The sequence below is a fragment of the Culicoides brevitarsis genome, chromosome 1 (genome assembly GCF_036172545.1).
Source record: "Culicoides brevitarsis isolate CSIRO-B50_1 chromosome 1, AGI_CSIRO_Cbre_v1, whole genome shotgun sequence".
Classification (NCBI taxonomy): Eukaryota; Metazoa; Arthropoda; class Insecta; order Diptera; family Ceratopogonidae; genus Culicoides; species Culicoides brevitarsis.
Genome location: NC_087085.1, coordinates 5,008,837 through 5,026,774, shown reverse-complemented (window position 1 = coordinate 5,026,774; position 17,938 = coordinate 5,008,837). Strand labels below are relative to the sequence as shown.

Here is a 17,938-nt window from a genome sequence, read left to right as displayed (position 1 = left end):
GATTAAGGAAACTCTTCGCATCATGAAGTTCAAGATGAATCTCAAAGATCCACAAAAACATCTCAACCAACGTCAACAAGTTCTCGCTGAAATTTGGAACACAATAGAAGATGCTGATGCCGAGTTGAGTTTCGATCAATGGATCCCAATTATCGTAGATATGATAAACGATGTCAGTCACCTCACGACAAAACTAAAAAACTTATTGGCTTTCGTAGTTTTACTTGCCGAAGTAGCAGCTTTGGCAACTCTCATGATAGTTGGAATGCTTTGTCTCGTTATCAAGGATCAATATCTCTTTGCCATTGCAGTCAGTTGGTGTCCCTTGTACTTTATGGCAATGTGCAAAGTCAATGAAATCATCTTGGATGAATTTGAAGACATCAAGTTTGCCATGTATGATCTCCCATGGTACTATATGAAACCGAAAGATCGGAAAACTCTTCTACTTGCGATGCAATGTGACGGGATACAGAAAGGATTTCATTCGTACTTTCATCATTTAAGTATGGAACGTTTTACAAATATCGTGAGTTTCGCTTACAATATTTGCGTTGTAATACGAGATTTGGTCAATATATAAAATAAATGATGTGAGCTATGATTTTTGAATCAAACAATCCTCTTGCCTGTTCTCTGATTGTTTGATTTCTTAAACCATATTTTTCTTTTGAATTAATAAAGCACTTTGCACTGAACACTTTTTTCATTCAGGTTCAGGATTTATTTAACTTCAAGAAAAGTTTGACCTTGAAATGACCTTGAACAGATTTAACTTGTTTTGAACGTTCATTTTCGACTTTTTGTTCAGGATTGAATACAAAATTTGAACTTTCCTTTTGTAAGCCTTAAGTTCAGGATTTATTCAACTTCAAGAAAAGTTTGACCTTGAAATGACCTTGAACAGATTTAACTTGTTTTGAACATTCATTTTCGACTTTTTGTTCAGGGTTGAATTCAAAATTTGAACTTTTCTTTCGTAAGCCTTAGATTCAGAATTTATTCAACTTCAAGAAAAATTTGACCTTTAAATGACCTTGAACTAAATTAATTTGATTTCAACGTTAATTTTCGGCTTTTTGTTCAGGATTGAATACAAAGTTTGAACTTTCCTTTTGTAAGTCTTAGATTCAGAATTTATTCAACTTTTAAAAAAGTTTGACCTTTAAATGACCTTGAACATTTTAAACTTGTTTTGAACTCTTATTTTAAACACAAAATTTGAACTGTTAAAAAATAAATTAAGACTTACCTTTTGAACAAAGTTGGCTGCTTCAAAACTTTCCTTCTAAAAGCCTTGTTGATTGAATAAAAACTTTGCTGCGTTAAAAAATCCTGAAAAAAAACTATTTGCTTATTTTTTCTTCAATAAAAAGTACAAAAAAAGACAAATCTTTTCCCTGTCTCTCCTATTTTTCGTTGCTTCAACAGATTTTTAAATAAATCTCGTTGTATTTCCCCCTAAAATGGGTTTTAAATAATGGCAAAAAGCATTTTTGTCATGCGAGAGAGAGTGAAACTATTTTTGTCATCATTTAAAGGGTCGTCGTCGTCGTCGTTGGAAAGTTATAAAAACATGAAAGAGAGCATGTCATGAATAAGTGGAGGATATAATTTTATGTGTATGAAGGACTTAAAAAGGATTCGTGTTTCCGTTATTTTTTTTTTCTTCCTTCTCCTGCGCGATGTATTTTTCGTCCTCGAGTTAGTTTAATGAAAATTTAATGGTTTTGTCCCGTACGGCGAAAATATTGTTGTTTGTATTTTTGCCTTGCTTTTATTTATTATATTTGAAGTAAAGCAACAACAACAAACAACATTCGTCGTTCTCCGTGCAACAACATGGATTTATTGCTTTTTAAATCTTTGCCTTGTCTCCCAATGTACCAAGTACCAAAGCCCTTTGCTGATTTTTTTTTTATTTGTTACATTTCGTAAGGTAAATAGGTTTATATGTGTGAGAAGGACACAAACACAGAACGTTATGGCATCGTTAAAAATTTGTCTTTGAAATTAATAGGAAATTATGTTGTCATGTTCCCTTTTTTGTTGTTTTTGCGAAAGATCCTGGATATGATGAGTGAGAATAAAAAAATAATTTTACGATGATACTCGATGAATGGGACAAATAATAAAAACTTTAATGAGCTATTCAAACTTTTAATTTTTCTCGCAGAAAATGTTGCATGTCTAACAAGGTGCTTAACTTTTTTTTTCTTTCACTCAAAAAGGCGACGTTTTGTGCTGTTAAACGTTTATCAATTAAGTAATTATTATATCTCGTTTTATGACGGTCAAACTTTATAATGAGTTGCTGAGATGATATTTGAATTAAAAAAAAAATAATAAAAATTAAATATTGATGTAGAATCAATTTTGTCTTTCATTTTTATTTTTTTAAATAAAATTAATTTAATTTAATTTTAATTAAATAAAAAAATTTAAAAAATTGAATTTATTTTTTAAATTTATTTTTTTTTTTTTTTTTAAAAAAGAAAAAAAAAATAATTGATTCAACTTCATAAAATTTAATTTTTATTTTTATTTAAAATAATTAAATAAAATTAATTTAAAAAAAATAATTTTTTTGTAATTAAAAAGTAATTTAATAAAATTAATTTAAAAATTTAATAAAAATTAATAATAACCTAAAAATATTTTAATTAAACAATAATAAAATATTTAGATAATTTTTATTATTTTTTGTAATATTTTCAAAATATTTAACTTCATTTTAAATTATTTTAAAAATTCTAAATTTTAATTTTTTTTTATTTAGTTTTGTTTTTAATGTTAAACAATTTTTATGAAAAAAAAAAATCGAATTTCCAATAAAATTTTATTTAAAAAAAATAAAAATGCTTAAAATTTATTATTTTTTTTCTTTAAAACGATAAATAAAGAAAATAATTCTACTTTAATTTTTTTTATTAATTTTTTAAAAGAAAAAAAATAAAATTTTGAGCATTTTTATTTTTAATTAAAATTTTAAAAAAAATTAATTTATAAGTAATTTTAGTAATTTTTAAAGTATTTATTTATTTGAACATTTTTTTTTAATATTTTCAAAATATTTAAAACATTTTTTAATTATTTAAAAAATTTTAATTTTAATTTTTTTAAAATTTAACAATTTTTTATTAAAAAAAATAAAATTTATTCAGAAAAAAAGAATTAAAAACCTCAAATTACAAAAAAAAATTAATTAATTTAATTATTAAAAGTTGACCTATTTTGTTCCAAAAAAGTAATGAAAAGTTAAGATGTTTTCGAGCTACAAACGACAATAAACAAAAACATCAGAAGTGTCATCAACAGCAAAAAGAGGGTTTTAATCCTTAGTTTATGTCAAAGGTGAGTTAGTTTTAATTTTTTTTTCTTTCGTAATGCACAAAAACACACGACAAAAAGGTAAGATAAGGATTATTACAAAAAAGGGGGGACCCGTTTTTTATTGTCCATTTAAAGTTTTTAATCGTTCACAACAAATATGTGCGATTTATCATTTGACTTTACATGTCAACCGCAAATTCTACGCACGCAACACGACCCGACGCAAAACCACACTCTATCAGTCGTCGTTCCCTTTTTTCATTAACATCATACGGATATTAGTCAGGTAACAACAAACACCTCATAAAATGAGTCGTAAAACTATCACTAATTCTTATCTTGATCCTCATACGAATATTTTACATTTGCATATTGTCCTTCGCATGCTCGTGTGTAATTTGAAGTTTACATTCAATCAGGCAAACGAGGTTAGAAGTTTTTGTCGTGCCTTGATTGGAACAGGAACTCGGAGATTAGGCATTTGATTGATCAATATTGACATTCGCTTCAGACATTCGACATCGACATCGCCGCAAGTGACTTTGCCCCGAAAATTTGCATAAATAATTGTCAGTCTATCTCGCATATCAATCAATTTTATTGTGCAACATTCCTTTTCCTCCTCCTACGACGACGAAGGAACTCAATCAATTACAATTGACACACAAATTTATAACCCATTGAGTAATTTGATGTGATCATTCTCTTTGATTGGTCCGAGAAATCTAAAATCTCATCAAGAAACTGCGTAAATTAAGATGTTCATTAAAGTTAGGTACATCCCTGAACGATACCTCAAAAGGACAATCAATAAATCATGGTGCATGACATTTATTGAGGAATTGTTACAACGGTGCGGAGACTAATGGCTTTGAGGTAGACCAAGATTTAAAGTGAAACGGAAGGATTTTTCGATAAGGTTTTTACTTCCGTTCTCCATTTTGCGTTCTCCTCACTGAATGAAAGGGAGTGTTTATTTAGGACTTTTTAGACAAAAAGGCAATAAATTTAATTATAATTTACAAACTACAGAAATGCATTTCGGCAACTAAAGACACATGCAGTTGAATTTTAGTGGTAATAAATAAACTTTTACAGAGCACTTTTTAATGTTCTCTGTGGTATTTGAGAGTAGAGAGGATCATCTTTAATTTTTTTTTAATTAATAAAATTTAATTAATAAATTTTTAATAAATAATAAAAAAAATTCTAAAATCGATAAAAATAAAATTTTTTAATCAAATTTTTTATTAAATTTTTCTTAAAAACTTTTCAAATTAAATAAAATTTGATAATTAATTAATTTTTAAAATAAAATTTAATTTAATTAAATAAAATTTAAAATTAAAAAAAATTAAAAAGGATTCTATTTTAATTTATGGAATTCATAATTAATTTAGAATTTTATTTTATTTTATTTTTTTATTTTATTTTAATTTAATTTTATTTTTACTTGTAATTTTATTTTTTTTTATTAATTTTTTTTTTTAATTTTTAAAATAAAATTTGATTCACCTTTACTTGAACTTTCAAATAAAACATGAAAATTTTTTCTCACAAATTTTTAAAAGTTTGTTCCTTGAAAATTTTTTCATTATTTCATTAATATTTTTGTTTAATTTTTTTTTAATGAGAGGAAATATATTTATTTTTAAAATAAAATTTGATTCACCTTTACTTGAACTTTCAAATAAAACATGAAAATTTTTTCTCACACAATTTGGATTTCTAAAAGTTAAAAATGTTCCTTGAAAATTTTGCTTCATTTTCAGTAATAATTTTTGGCTTAATTTTCAAGAACGACTTGTCCGCTTTTCTATTTTCAAACATTCATTTTTTTTTTAAATTAAAATAAAATTTGAAAAAAATCTAAAATAAAATTTGAAAATTAAAAATTATTTTAAATTAAATTCCATTTCAATTTTATATTTTTTATAAAATATTTTTTTTAAATTTAATTTAAAATATTTTATTTAAATTTATTTTGATTTAATTTTATTTTAATTTATTTTATTTATTTTTATTTAATTAATTAAATTATTTTATTTTAAATTTTTATTTCGAATTTTATTTAATTATTTTTTTTTAATTTTTTTTTAATTTGAATTTAGTTTTTTTTTAATTTTATTTTATTTAAAAAAAATTATTTTTACCGAATAAACTGTATAAATTAATTAAATTTAATTTAATTTTTATTTTAAATTAAATTAATTTAATTAATTAAAAAAATTAATTAAAGCTTATTTAAAAACTCTAAAAGAAATATTTTTTCCATTACAACACAACGCACAACTCTAAAAATTTTAAAATTTATGATTAACTTGAATGCATGTGAAACCATAAAATATAAATAATATTAAAACTTAGTTTACTTCTTATGGCTTTATTTGCCTCCGCATTCTGTATAGTATGTGTCGTCATTTGCATTCATTAGAGCCTCGAACATGCATGAATGGAAAATTTAACGAAACAAATAATATAGGAAAATTATTAAATTTTACGGCATCATGTGTAAAAGATGTGATAACAAAAATAATGCAATGAAATATGCTTTTTTCGCTGCGACGTCGTTGTCTGATAAAAACCCCCAACACACATTATACACGTTGGAATTATTATTTAGTCCTGAATGTGACAAGTAGTTTGAAAATTCCTCTTTTTTGTTGTTGTCTGATATTTAATTTCCTCAGTTTTTATTTTATTCTTTTTACGTTTTTTTGTTCTGTCCCTTTTGTTTTCTATCTGAATTTTCATATTTATTTATTATTAAATTTAATTTTATGAAGAGTAAAAAAGGTATGGTAATTTTCAGTTCGTTCCTGAAGATTATCAGATGCAGACAAGATAAAAAAAAATATTTTTTTGTAAAAAGTGAATGTCACAAAAGACAATAGGAAAATGGAGTTTACAAAGGTTTTGCGGGACAAAATTAATTTCTTTTGTAAAATTAAGCGGATAATTTATAATTTTTTTAAAGAAAAAAAGAAAATTCAAGTACGAGACACGTTTTGTGTTTAAAAATACTTGAAAATTCAAAAATAATTGAAAAAAAAAATTTCAAAAATTTTCATGGAAATATTTTAGGAATTTTCGAGAAAATAATATTTTCTTTAAATTTTTATGCTTGGTTTGAATTAATTGGAATAATTTTTTTTAATGAATTTTTCTCTTCATGATTTTAACCTAAAAAAAAATTTTGTTTAAAATTTTATTTTAACTGAAAAAAAGTCAAATTCTTACCTTTTTAACGATTACTAACTGCAACAACTCTCAATTATTCACCTCAAAATTCTCAAGATTCAATTTCTTCGCATGCCAACTTCTTCCTTCTTCTTGCGTTTACCTCACTTTGCCACGAGCGGTTAACAACGACGACGACAATTCCTCGTTTTTTTCGGGTAAACAACAATGCTGTCTCTCCATTATCATCAACACATCTTTTCAGCATCCTTCTTGTGTTTGTGTGCGTCACATTATCTAACATTGCCTCGGAATTTGCCTCTTTACCGTCGTTGTTGCTAAAAACGAAAAAAACAGTGCATTATAATGATAAAATATAAGGAAAATTACAAAATATGTCAACTTGTAAATTAATATTGCACATCTTTTTATTACCACACAGTGAACTTGCCTCCGATGTAGAAGAGACACCGTGACACGCGATACCATGAAGCCCCGAAGATAAATGGCATGAAAAGAGTCACATTTTCATTTAGTATCATCAGGTGAGTGATTTTGGATAAACATTTTCTGAATAGTTTGAAGTGAACTTATGAACGAATTTCACTGAGGGTTTTTTTACCGCATTTCGAGGAAAAAATGCGGTTGTACACGTTTGTAATTATTTTTTAGAAATTTTTTTAAAAATTTTGAATTTTCTTAAAAAATTTTGTTAGATTTTTTAAAGCTTTTAAAGAAATTCAAAAATTACAAAAAAAAAAAAAAAAAATCCAAAAAAATAAATTCAAATTCGTTCTAACATTTCTAGCATTTCGAAGAAAAAATCCGGAAATATAAAAAAAAATTTTTTTTTTTTGGTTTGAAATAAAAATTTAATTTTTGTAACTCTTGATCTTTCTTTAAAAATTTTAGGAAATCCAAAAGTTAAAAATTTTTTTTTTTTTTTTAACTAAAAAAAAAATATATTACCGCATTGTACCTCGAAATGTGGTTATATACGAAAAATTATTATTTATTTGAAATTATTTTTTATAGAATTTTATTTTTTGTATCTTTTGAATTTTCTTAATTAAAAATTAGTTGGATTTTCTAAATAAAAAAAAAAAAAGATGAAAAAAAATTCTAAAAAATAATTTTGAACGTATTTTAACCTTTTACCGCATTTCGAGGAAAAAATGCGGTTATACACGTTTAAAATTCTTTTTTAGAAAATTTTTCAAAAATTTTGAATTTTCTTAAAAAATTTAGTCAGATTTTTTAAATTTTTTAAGGAAATTCAAAAATTATAAAAAAATAAAATTTTCTAAAAAATACCGCATTTCGAAGAAAAAATCCGAAAATAGGTATACAAAAATTTTTTTTTTGTTGGTTTGAAATAAAAATTTAATTTTTGTAACTCTTGAATTTTCCTTAAAAATTTTAGAAAATCCCAAAACTTACAAAAATTATTTTTTTTTAAACCAAAAAAAAAATATATTACCGCATTGTACCTCGAAATGTGGTTTTATACGAAAATTTATTTTTATTTGAAATTATTTTTTAGAAAAAATTTTTTTTTTGTTTTTTTTTTAATTTTCTTAAAAAAATTTAGAAAATGCAACTAATTTTTTTTTTTAAATTCAAAAGTTTCAAAAAAATAATTTCAAACGCATTTGAATCTATTACCGCATTTCGAGGAAAAAATGCGGTTATATACAAAAAATGTAATTTTAGTTTGAAATTAGAAAATTAATTTTTTTTTTAATTTAGATTTTTTTAACAAACTTAAGAAAATCTAAAAATTACAAAAAATAAATAAATTTTCTAATTTTAAACCAAAAAAAAAATATAACCGCCTTTTTACCTTGAAATGCGGTAAAAAAATTATTTTATTAAATTCTTAACCTTTTAAAAATGCGATAAAGCTCACAATTTTTTCGCTGTAGACAAATTTGAATCTTTCACCTCGTTTCCCATTTCACGGTGCATAAAATATTGTTTACTCTTGTTGTGTTGTTTACAGAAGGTAGCTGAGACAACGATGATTTGCGTGTGCTATAATGCTGCATAAATGCCACAAAAATGAGGGAAAATTAAAAGATAAAGAAAACATTTTCTCTGCACTATCTCCTTAAGTATTTCGTCGTCGCAGACGAATAATCTCGCTGCTCTAAGGAAAGAAGAAAAAACCCACACAGTAAATAAATGATACTTGAACTTTATCTTGCATTCGCGGAAAATCGCAAGACACAAAAGCTGATTATGTTACAGAGGCAGAGAATCAAACGAGTTAGGAGAAGAAGAAAAAAAAACAAAGTCATCAATTTATCTGAACAAGTCCTCGAAGCGACATTTTCTTTGTCTTAGTCATGCATGATCATCGCGCAATATGGAACAAATAAAAGGATCTGCGATGTGATGACATTGCATCCGTACATGTTCCATTAACTATCAAGTGTCATCCAATGAAATAGGTCGTGCAAAGTAAAAGCCTCGAAGCGCATCAATAACGATTAATTCATTAGATAATGTTATGAGTTATGGCAAAACATAACAACTTTGTAAGCAGATTCGCTTCCCATGCAGCGACTCGACGAAACAAAAGACCGGTAATGAAAACTTCTTGACATAAATTTCATTTTCTGCAGAAAGCGGGAGATACGATTTTGTCCAGACAATCGCTTGACATATTTTCCTCTTCCATTAAAAAATAAAAAAAAAAATTGTGTTGAAAATTTTTCTGTGTGAAAATTGCACCTCCTCTGAAACTTGATAACTTTTCACTATTTTCTACTGTTGATCGTTTCACTACAAACTTTTTAATGTTTGAAGTTTTTTCTTTTCTTTTTCCCTTTAGAAGTTTTGCACGATACGAGAACGACGACAACACGTCAATCGACAGAGTTCATGAAAAATATTATGTAATAATACACTTAAAGTAACATAACTTCGTGTGCAAATGGCAATCAATAATGATGATGAAGGAAAACTTGCTTGGGTTTAGTTGTGTCACTTGACATTATTGTACTTTGTAGTTTTTTACGTTTTTTCCGTTTTTTAGGTTTTCTTGTAAAGAATGTTCGGAAAGGAAGGAAGAAGTTGTTGTTTGAAGGATGACCTAAAAAAGTACGGAAAATTTTAAGTTGGATGAAATTCAAGACGTTCCTTTGGCGAAGATAATGTTCAAAGATTTACTTTGTTAACGAGTAACAATTAAAAAAAAAGTGTGACGAGGAGATTTGCATCTAAAAAAGTTTAGATCGCTTAACAAAGAGACACTCGAAGATTTTTTTATGCAAGCTGAAGGAGGATTTTGAACTAAAAACTAAACTAAAGCTTTTAAGTTACTTAAATCAACTTTTATGAAAAATATTTTTTTTTTATTTTTCTCCTTGAATACAAGAAGAGAGAAAAATACAGGAATTTAATGATTTACTTAAGAATTCTCAAAAAATGTTAAACATATTGAAATTGTTTCAATGAATTTCAATATTAATTCTTTGGAATTCAAGCTCAAGCTACAAAGTCGATATTTTTTTTTAATTTTTCTTATTTTTAAAGAAATTGCATTTAAAAATAATTTTTTTTTTTTTTAATTTTAACTAAAAATAAACAAATTTTTGTCTTAACTGAAAATTTTTTGAACTGACAGACGTCAAAATTTTTAAAATTTTTACAATTTATTAACAATTATTTTAAATTTTTTAAATTTTTTTAAATAAAAAAAATTTGATTAAAACCAATGTTTAAAATTTTTAAATAAAAAAAATATATAAAATTTTTCAAAATTTTTTGAGAACGTTTTTAATTTTAAAAAAATAATTTTTTAAATTCAAAATTTTACCAAATTGAAAAATTTTTTTTTAAATTTTCTTCAAAAAAAAATTTAAAATATTTTTTTTATTTTTATTTTATTTTTTTTTTTTTTTATTTAAATTTATTAAAAATTTTATATTTAAAATTTTTTTAATTTTTTTTATTATTAATTTTCACATAAAATTTTAATTTTTTTAAATATTTTTTAGAACTTTTTAATTTTAAAAAATTATTTTTTATCGAAAAATTTACCAAATTGAATAACTTTTCTAAATATTTCCTTTTTTAATTTTTTTTTTTATTTTAATTTTTTTTTTTTTAATTTTATTTTGCGATAAATAAAAGAATATAATTTTTCTGAAAACCTTTTAATTTTGAAAAAATATTTTTTTTTATTGGAAACTCAAAATAAAAAGTTTTTGTCAATATTTCCTTGAAAAACACAAATTTTTATTTTATTATTATTTTTTTTTATTTTATTTTTTTTTTTAATTTTTTTTAAATATTTTTGATTAAAATTTTAAATTTTTTTAATTAAATAAAAAAAATAAAAATTTTTTTAAATATTTTTTAGAACTTTTTAATTTTAAAAAATTTTTTATTTTACCATTTTTGTTAATTTTTCTAAATATTTTTTTTTTTAATTTTTATTTAATTTTTTTAATTTTTTTTAAATTTTTTTTTAAATTTTATTTTTTTTTTATTTTTTTTTAATTTTTTTTTAATTTTATTTTTTGAATTTTTTTCTTATTTTTTTTTTTCTTATTTTTTTTAAATTAAAACGTTTCCTTAATTAAAAATTTAAAAAAGCTTTTTTTGAAAAATTTTGCCTTTCAACACGTTTAAGTCGAAATTTAATTCTCTTCTTATCATGAGTAAAATTTTTCGTTGAAATTCCTTTCTATTCAGTAGTTAACTAAATTAAAAAGCATTTCTCAGAATTAATACTTTTCAAGTCTTAGGCACATGTTAAAAAGAAACTTTCAAGCTTCAACAAAAAATAAAAACAAACTTGAAAACTTACAAAATGAAAATTCGAGTAAGACTTTCTTCCGAGAAATCCTTTGTTTTGGTCAAACTGCTTCAAAATGAACATCTTGAATTAAATTTCTGAAGCAATAATACCTTCTTGTGGTTAATCGAGAAACAATGCAAGACAAAGCATTGTTGTCTGACATGCCTTCGATTTAATTTTCAATAGAATTTCTCGCTTCATCGAGTTTATTATAAAATCCAGGCAACATTAATTTAAGCTTATTATTTGAATATGAGCTAAATTCTGCTGCTTTCTTAAGATAAGAAATTCAATTAAGGAAGGAAATTTCTCGAAAATAACGAAAATTCAAAAATAAAAAATTCAAAAAATCACCCGACATCGGAAATTACGAGAAAAATCCGAACTAACGAAACAGCGCCCTCTATATTTATCATTTTCATTCGTCTCACTGTTTTGTTCCAATTTTCCATCGTTTTAACTCCAATTTTCAGCCATTCCGGAAAACGAATCGTATTTTTCAATTGAAGAGTTGTTTTTTTCTGTCTCGCTTGAAAAACATCCCCGAAATCGAGTTTCGCAGGCAAATTTTCCGACAAATTTCCGCTGAAAAGCATCGTTCGACGTGTTACCATGCAAGGGATGCCAATTTCATCAGTGCAGGATTCAAAAGTGTTTTTATTTTGAAAAATTGATCAAGTACGTATAAGTCGCATAGAAGCTCGTGTCGTCGTACAAGGCAGCAAAAAAAATACAATTTTAGTCGTATCGATGGAGTAATTGCGTTAGAAAATTCGTCAAAAAAAACAGTTGAAACTCTCGAATTAAATGACTTTTATTTTCGATTAGTGACTATGACAGAGCCTGAAGCGCAATTTGATGCATAAAAGTGGTAAGTTGCCTCGTGAAAGGGGGCCAAAAAGTGCGAGACAAGTGAAAAAGTTTTTTTTGTGTAATTTTTTTCTCTCTTGCTACACAAAATGTCGACGATGATTTTACGAAATTGAGTAGTTTTGCATTTTGTGGCAAGCAAAAGTGATTTTGGGCAGTTTTGAGGCAATTTTTGGGGCAAATGTCGTTTGGGGGAATGCTCAAAGGGGGGTTTTGAGCTGGATATTGACGTAATACATGACAAAAGTCGATTAAATCGAGCATATAATTAAAGACCAATTAAATACCAGTTCGAAATGAAAGGAGGAACTGGATTCTTTGGAAAAACTGTGCAGCGCGAGTTATGGTTCAGTGACTTTGAGAATTACCAAAAAATTTTAAAAAATCATAAAAATCGCTTAAAACAGTAAATTTCTGATTTTTAACGAATTTTCTGTCATTTCGTCGTTTCTTTCGCGTACAAGAGGAAAAAAAATTAAAAAAAAAAAAACTTACAACAAAAGGTAACAAAACATTCAAATCGCTTCATGTTTGTTCGTGTTTTGTATGCGCGCATATAAAACTATATATATCGAGACGTGTAGGGTACATAATGTGTGAAGTATATAATGTACTCTTGGTGCCTGTTACTTGCGACTTGATTGACATTCGAACCAGTTGAGATCGGTTACGTTCAATTTTTCTCCTCAATTTTTTTTTTACAGCGTAAAATCTCATCAATCTCCCACAGTCAGTCACATACCTCCCGTAATTGATTCAAGCAGCAAATTGAGACTCCTAAAAAAAAAATTCCCGTGAAAAATGGTCTCTACACGTCAAATGGCAACAATTATCTCACCCGGAGCCAATGGCAACGAGTACAGTGTCGCAATTGCGGCAAATCGGAGTCCCGCACAGCAACATCACTTTTCGCCATCATCCGCATCCGCCGCATCCTCCATCAATGCAATAACCAACGATTCCAATGATGACATTATCATGGGAGAAAGTGCTCCCAACTCCAAAGCAGGTGAGTTGACGTTGCAGGATTTGCCGCCGGAAATCCTCGAGAAGATTTTGTCGTACACGAGTTACAAGAGAGTCGGACAATTGCGTCTTGTATCGGCACGGATGAATGCAGTGTGCTCGTCGATTCTTAATTCGACGTTTAATCGGTTGCAAACGCAAATGTTGAAGCGTTTTCAGGAGGTTAAGGCCAAAATGCCAAGAAGGTGAGTTTTTATCTGAAAAATTATTTAAAAAAATAAAATTATTTTTTTTTAAATTAAAAAAAAAATCAAAATTAATTTGAAAATTTATCTAAAAAAAAATAAAAATTTAAATGAATTTTTTAAAAAATATTAATTCAAAAAAATTTATTTAATTTGTTTTCATTAAAAAAAAATTAATTAGGTATTTATTTTTACATTATTTTTTTAAATTTTTATTGAAATTTTTTGAACTTCAAATTTTTTTTAAATTTTAAAAATAGAAAAAAATAAATAAAACTCATTCTAATTAAAATTTTATATTTCTTTTTTTTAATTTTATTTGTTTATTTGTTTATTTTTAATTTTAAAAAATCTTAATTGAAAAAATTATTTGATAAATGTTTTCATTAAAAAAAATTTTAATTATTTTTTAATTAAATTTTTTAAACTTAATAAAATCGTTAAATTATTTTTAAATTTTAAAAATTTTAATTTATTTCAAAAATGAAAAAAAAATAAATTACATAAATTTTAATTATTTTATTTTAAATATATTTTTTAATTTATTTTTTTTTATTTTATTTATTTATTTTTTTTTTCTTTGAAATATCTCAATTGAATTTGAAAAATTGAAAAAAAATATATACAAAATTAATTATAAGACATCAATGTACGAGTGAGACTTTTCGATTACAATTATTTTATTTAAATTTAATAATTTATTTAGTTCATTTTTAATTTGTACAATTAAAAAAATAAATATCAAAAATGACAAAAAATTAACGTCTAAAATAAAATTCATTCAACTAAAAATAATAAATGAAAAATGCATAAAAAAATTAATGATTTTTTAAAATATTAATTCAAAAAAAAAATATTTAATTTGTTTTCATTAAAAAAAAATTTTTATTAATTTTTACATTTTTTCAAATTTTTATTTTTGAAATTTAATAATTAAATTTTATGAACTTTAAAAAAAATCGTCAAATAATTATTACATTTTCAAAAATAGAAAAAAAAATAAATGAAATTAATTTTAATTAGTTTCAATAATAGAAAAATTTAAAAATAAAAATTTTAATAATATTTTTTTTTTACTTACAGAGAATCAGCTCGTCGTAATCATCCTCTTGCTTGTGAATGTGACATCCTTGAAACTTGTTCGATGCGTCTCCAACTCCTTCAAATGACTTTTGGGAAGCATATTGAACGCAAGCATGTGTGTTTCTTCCCTGGATCGGTAAATTTTTCAAAAATTTCCTCTTGAAACGGAAATTTTATTTAATTTTTTTTTTAGATTTTGGATGAAGTTTATTCCGTCGTTCACTACATTCGCACAACTCCAAAACTAGAACGTCCTTACAAAGTAACTGACGAGTTGTTTGATTTGTCGACAATGGCAATGGAATATTTCAAGGATCAGCTTGAACCGCATTTGCCGAATGTTTGTTTGAGCAAAGATTTTTTGGATTTTCCAGGTAAAAATTTAAATTTTTACATTTTTTTTGACAATTTTTAATGAAATTCTTTAATTTTTACAGTCAGTAACAGTCCAAGTTACATGGCAGAAGCTCCCGCAATGCGTGAAAGTTCTCGTTCGCCATCGCCGCCGCAAAGTAACATGGTTTTGCGGAAAGGTATTCGAAAAATTAAGCAAGGCATGAAACGGTAAGTTGCTGATTTTTCGTTAAAAAAATGAAATTTTTAACATTTTTTGATGATTTTTAGTTACAACAATCAATTGACGGTGTTGCGAAACGAGTTGAGAACGTGCAAACGCAAGGCTACGGACCAAGCGAAGCAAATCGCTGAGCAGCAAAAACTTTTGGCAGAAACCCAAAAGCAAACGCTCGAGTACGCAAATCGATTGGATGAGAACGACAAAAAGAACGAGGAAATCGCTCGTAAATTTTCAACGCTTTTGCAGGTAGAGACTCAATTTTACGCTTGATTCGATACATTTTTGTCGCGAAATGGTGCCAAAGTTAGTGAAAATTTGAAATTTTGTCGAGAAATCTTCATAATACTTTTTATTTATTAAAAATCGAGAAACAAAATTTTAAAAAATTTGAAAAATATTTTAAATTTTTTTTTACTAAAAAACTATTTTTTTTTTAATTTTATAATTTTTAACTAATTTAAAAAAATTTTTAAAAACTTTGAATTTAAAAAAAAAAATTACTTTTTTAAATTTTTAAAAAATTTAATATTTTTACTTTTAAAAAAAATAAGATTTAATTTATTTATTTTATAATTAATTAATTTAAAAACTTTGTAAATTGTTTTCAATTTTTCAAAAAAAAAAATTTCTGTTAATTTTAAAAAAATTTAAATTTTTTTTTAATTTTAAAAATATTTAATTTTTTTTTTTATTTTAAAAATATTTAATTTTTTTTTTTTAATTTTAAAAATATTTAAAAATTTAATAAAATGTTAATTTAAAAATTTTGAAAATAATTTTTTTTTTTCACTAAAAAATAATTTTTAAATATTTTTTAATTTTTAAAAATTTTTGAAACTGTAAATTTTAATATTTTTAACTAAAAAATTTTTTTTTGAATTAAAATTTTGAGAAATTAATTTTTAAAAATTTTAAAAACGTTAAATTTATTTTTTTTATTTTAATTTGTCAAAAAATTTAATTTTTAATAATTATTAAATTAAATTAATTTTTTTTTTCTCACAGGAACTCAACAAATGCAAAACCGAGTTGCAATATTGGCGTTCAAAGAGTCCCGCAACGCCCGTTTGCCAAACTTGCGGGCGCGTCATCATTCCCGTGCCCACAGATGACATGCAAGCACTCGCAAAAGCCGAAGATCAACATGGCGACATCGAGATGGAAGATGCGGAAACGGCAAATTTCAACAATAGCGTGCCCGATTTCAAACTTTTCGAGAGTCAACCGCTTTCGCCGATCCACATAACGTCATATGCCGCAACGACGCCCGTTACGACACGAACAAGCAACGGATTTGCCGCTCCAAAGGCACCCGAAGGTCGCAAACGAAAATTGATCGAAACGGAGACAGATGCGAGCGCCATCCCGAGCACAAGCAAACAATCGACGTCGACGGCGATATCAGAAAAAAGTGATAATTCAACAAAAATACGAAGAGTACAAAATAAAATTAGGTCCCAATATAATGGCGGTAACGTTAATAGTAATAATAACAGCAAGGAAACGACGACGACGATGACTGCTGGTCCCTCAAACGTTACTGCTGGCAATAACGGTAACAAAACTCGTAATAATAATAAATAATTTGAGGACATTTTTTCGTCTCATTTTTCTCCTTAAATTTTTTTTCGATGAATTAATTTTTTTTTCGTTCAGTTGGTCTAAAATTAAGAGAAAAAAGTGAATAAAAAAATAATTATAAATAAAAAAAATTGTAAGTAGAGAGTTACAAAAAAAAAATAAAGTTTAAGCTTTTTAAAAATTTAAAAAATTTTAGAAGTAAGTCAATTACAATTTTTATGATGAAAAAAAAATCTGACTTGAGTTTTTTAGTAGGTTGTAAAAAAAAATCTCCTTCTGGCTAAAAGATACAACGTCAAGTCAATTTGAAAGAAGATACAAGGAAGGAGTTCGAATTACATTTTCTTCTACTTCTTTTGAAAAAAAAAATAATTTGTAACATAAAACTTATTCTAAAAAAATTTTTAAAAGAAGGCAAAAAAAAACGAAAGTTAAAAAACCACCTTAGGAATCTTTCAAATTATTTCTTTTTTAAGACACAAAAAAAAATTAAAAGTAAGTAAAATGTGTGTTTTAATAAAAAAAGAAGAAAAAAAAACATCTAGTTGTTAATAATAAATATTTAAAAAAATAATTGTTCTTTGTAAATATTAATTTGTATTTTTTTATATAAAAAAAAATTAATTAATAAGTTTTTAAAATAATTAATTAATTAATTAATAAAAAAATAAACATTCAACAAACTCATTTCCCATCCGAACACTTTGCTGTGTATAAAAATAAAATAAAATAAAATTAGTTAAAAAAGCAAAAGAAAAACACAAATCATTGATCTCATCGACAGATTACCCACACAAAGTAATTAATATTAATTATTTTTTTTTCTCATCGACTTTCATTGACATTATTTTTTTTTATATGTATAAATAAATATTTTTTAAACTTAAACTTTTATAATAAATGTAAACTCATCAACATTTCCGACAAAAAGGCTTTAAACTAAATCAATCCATCATCGAGTTCATGTAAAAAAAATGTAGTTTTAAAGTAAAAGGACAGCAATCAGATATTAAAAAAAAATAAAATTAATAAAATTAATTAAAGATCACATCTCTCTCTTTCTCTCTATCTCATCATGGCCCTTTACGAATAAAAAAAAAATTGACTTCATATTTTAGTAGTGTTATTTATTAAGGTTTAATGATTAAATGTTAGTTGATAAATATTCACTTTGAAAAAAAAATCATTCGAGTTTAAGACAAAAAAAGGACGACAAAAAAAAACATATAAATATATTTTAGAATTAAAATAAGAGAAATATTAGATATTATAAATTTAAAAAATGATAATAAA

The 17,938-nt window shown here is 24.8% G+C and overlaps 1 protein-coding gene across 1 annotated transcript; it reads left to right on the top strand.

The window, feature by feature from the left end:
• The first annotated feature begins 11,839 nt into the window (after nucleotides 1-11,839).
• LOC134836823 (F-box only protein 28) lies at nucleotides 11,840-17,082 on the top strand. The gene is made up of 7 exons (XM_063852059.1): nucleotides 11,840-12,194; nucleotides 12,898-13,404; nucleotides 14,488-14,623; nucleotides 14,681-14,861; nucleotides 14,925-15,051; nucleotides 15,112-15,310; nucleotides 16,070-17,082. The coding sequence occupies exons 2-7, from the start codon at nucleotides 12,995-12,997 to the stop codon at nucleotides 16,646-16,648; spliced, it is 1,632 nt and encodes a 543-aa protein (XP_063708129.1). The 5' UTR covers nucleotides 11,840-12,194; nucleotides 12,898-12,994; the 3' UTR covers nucleotides 16,649-17,082.
• The last annotated feature ends 856 nt before the right edge of the window (nucleotides 17,083-17,938 follow it).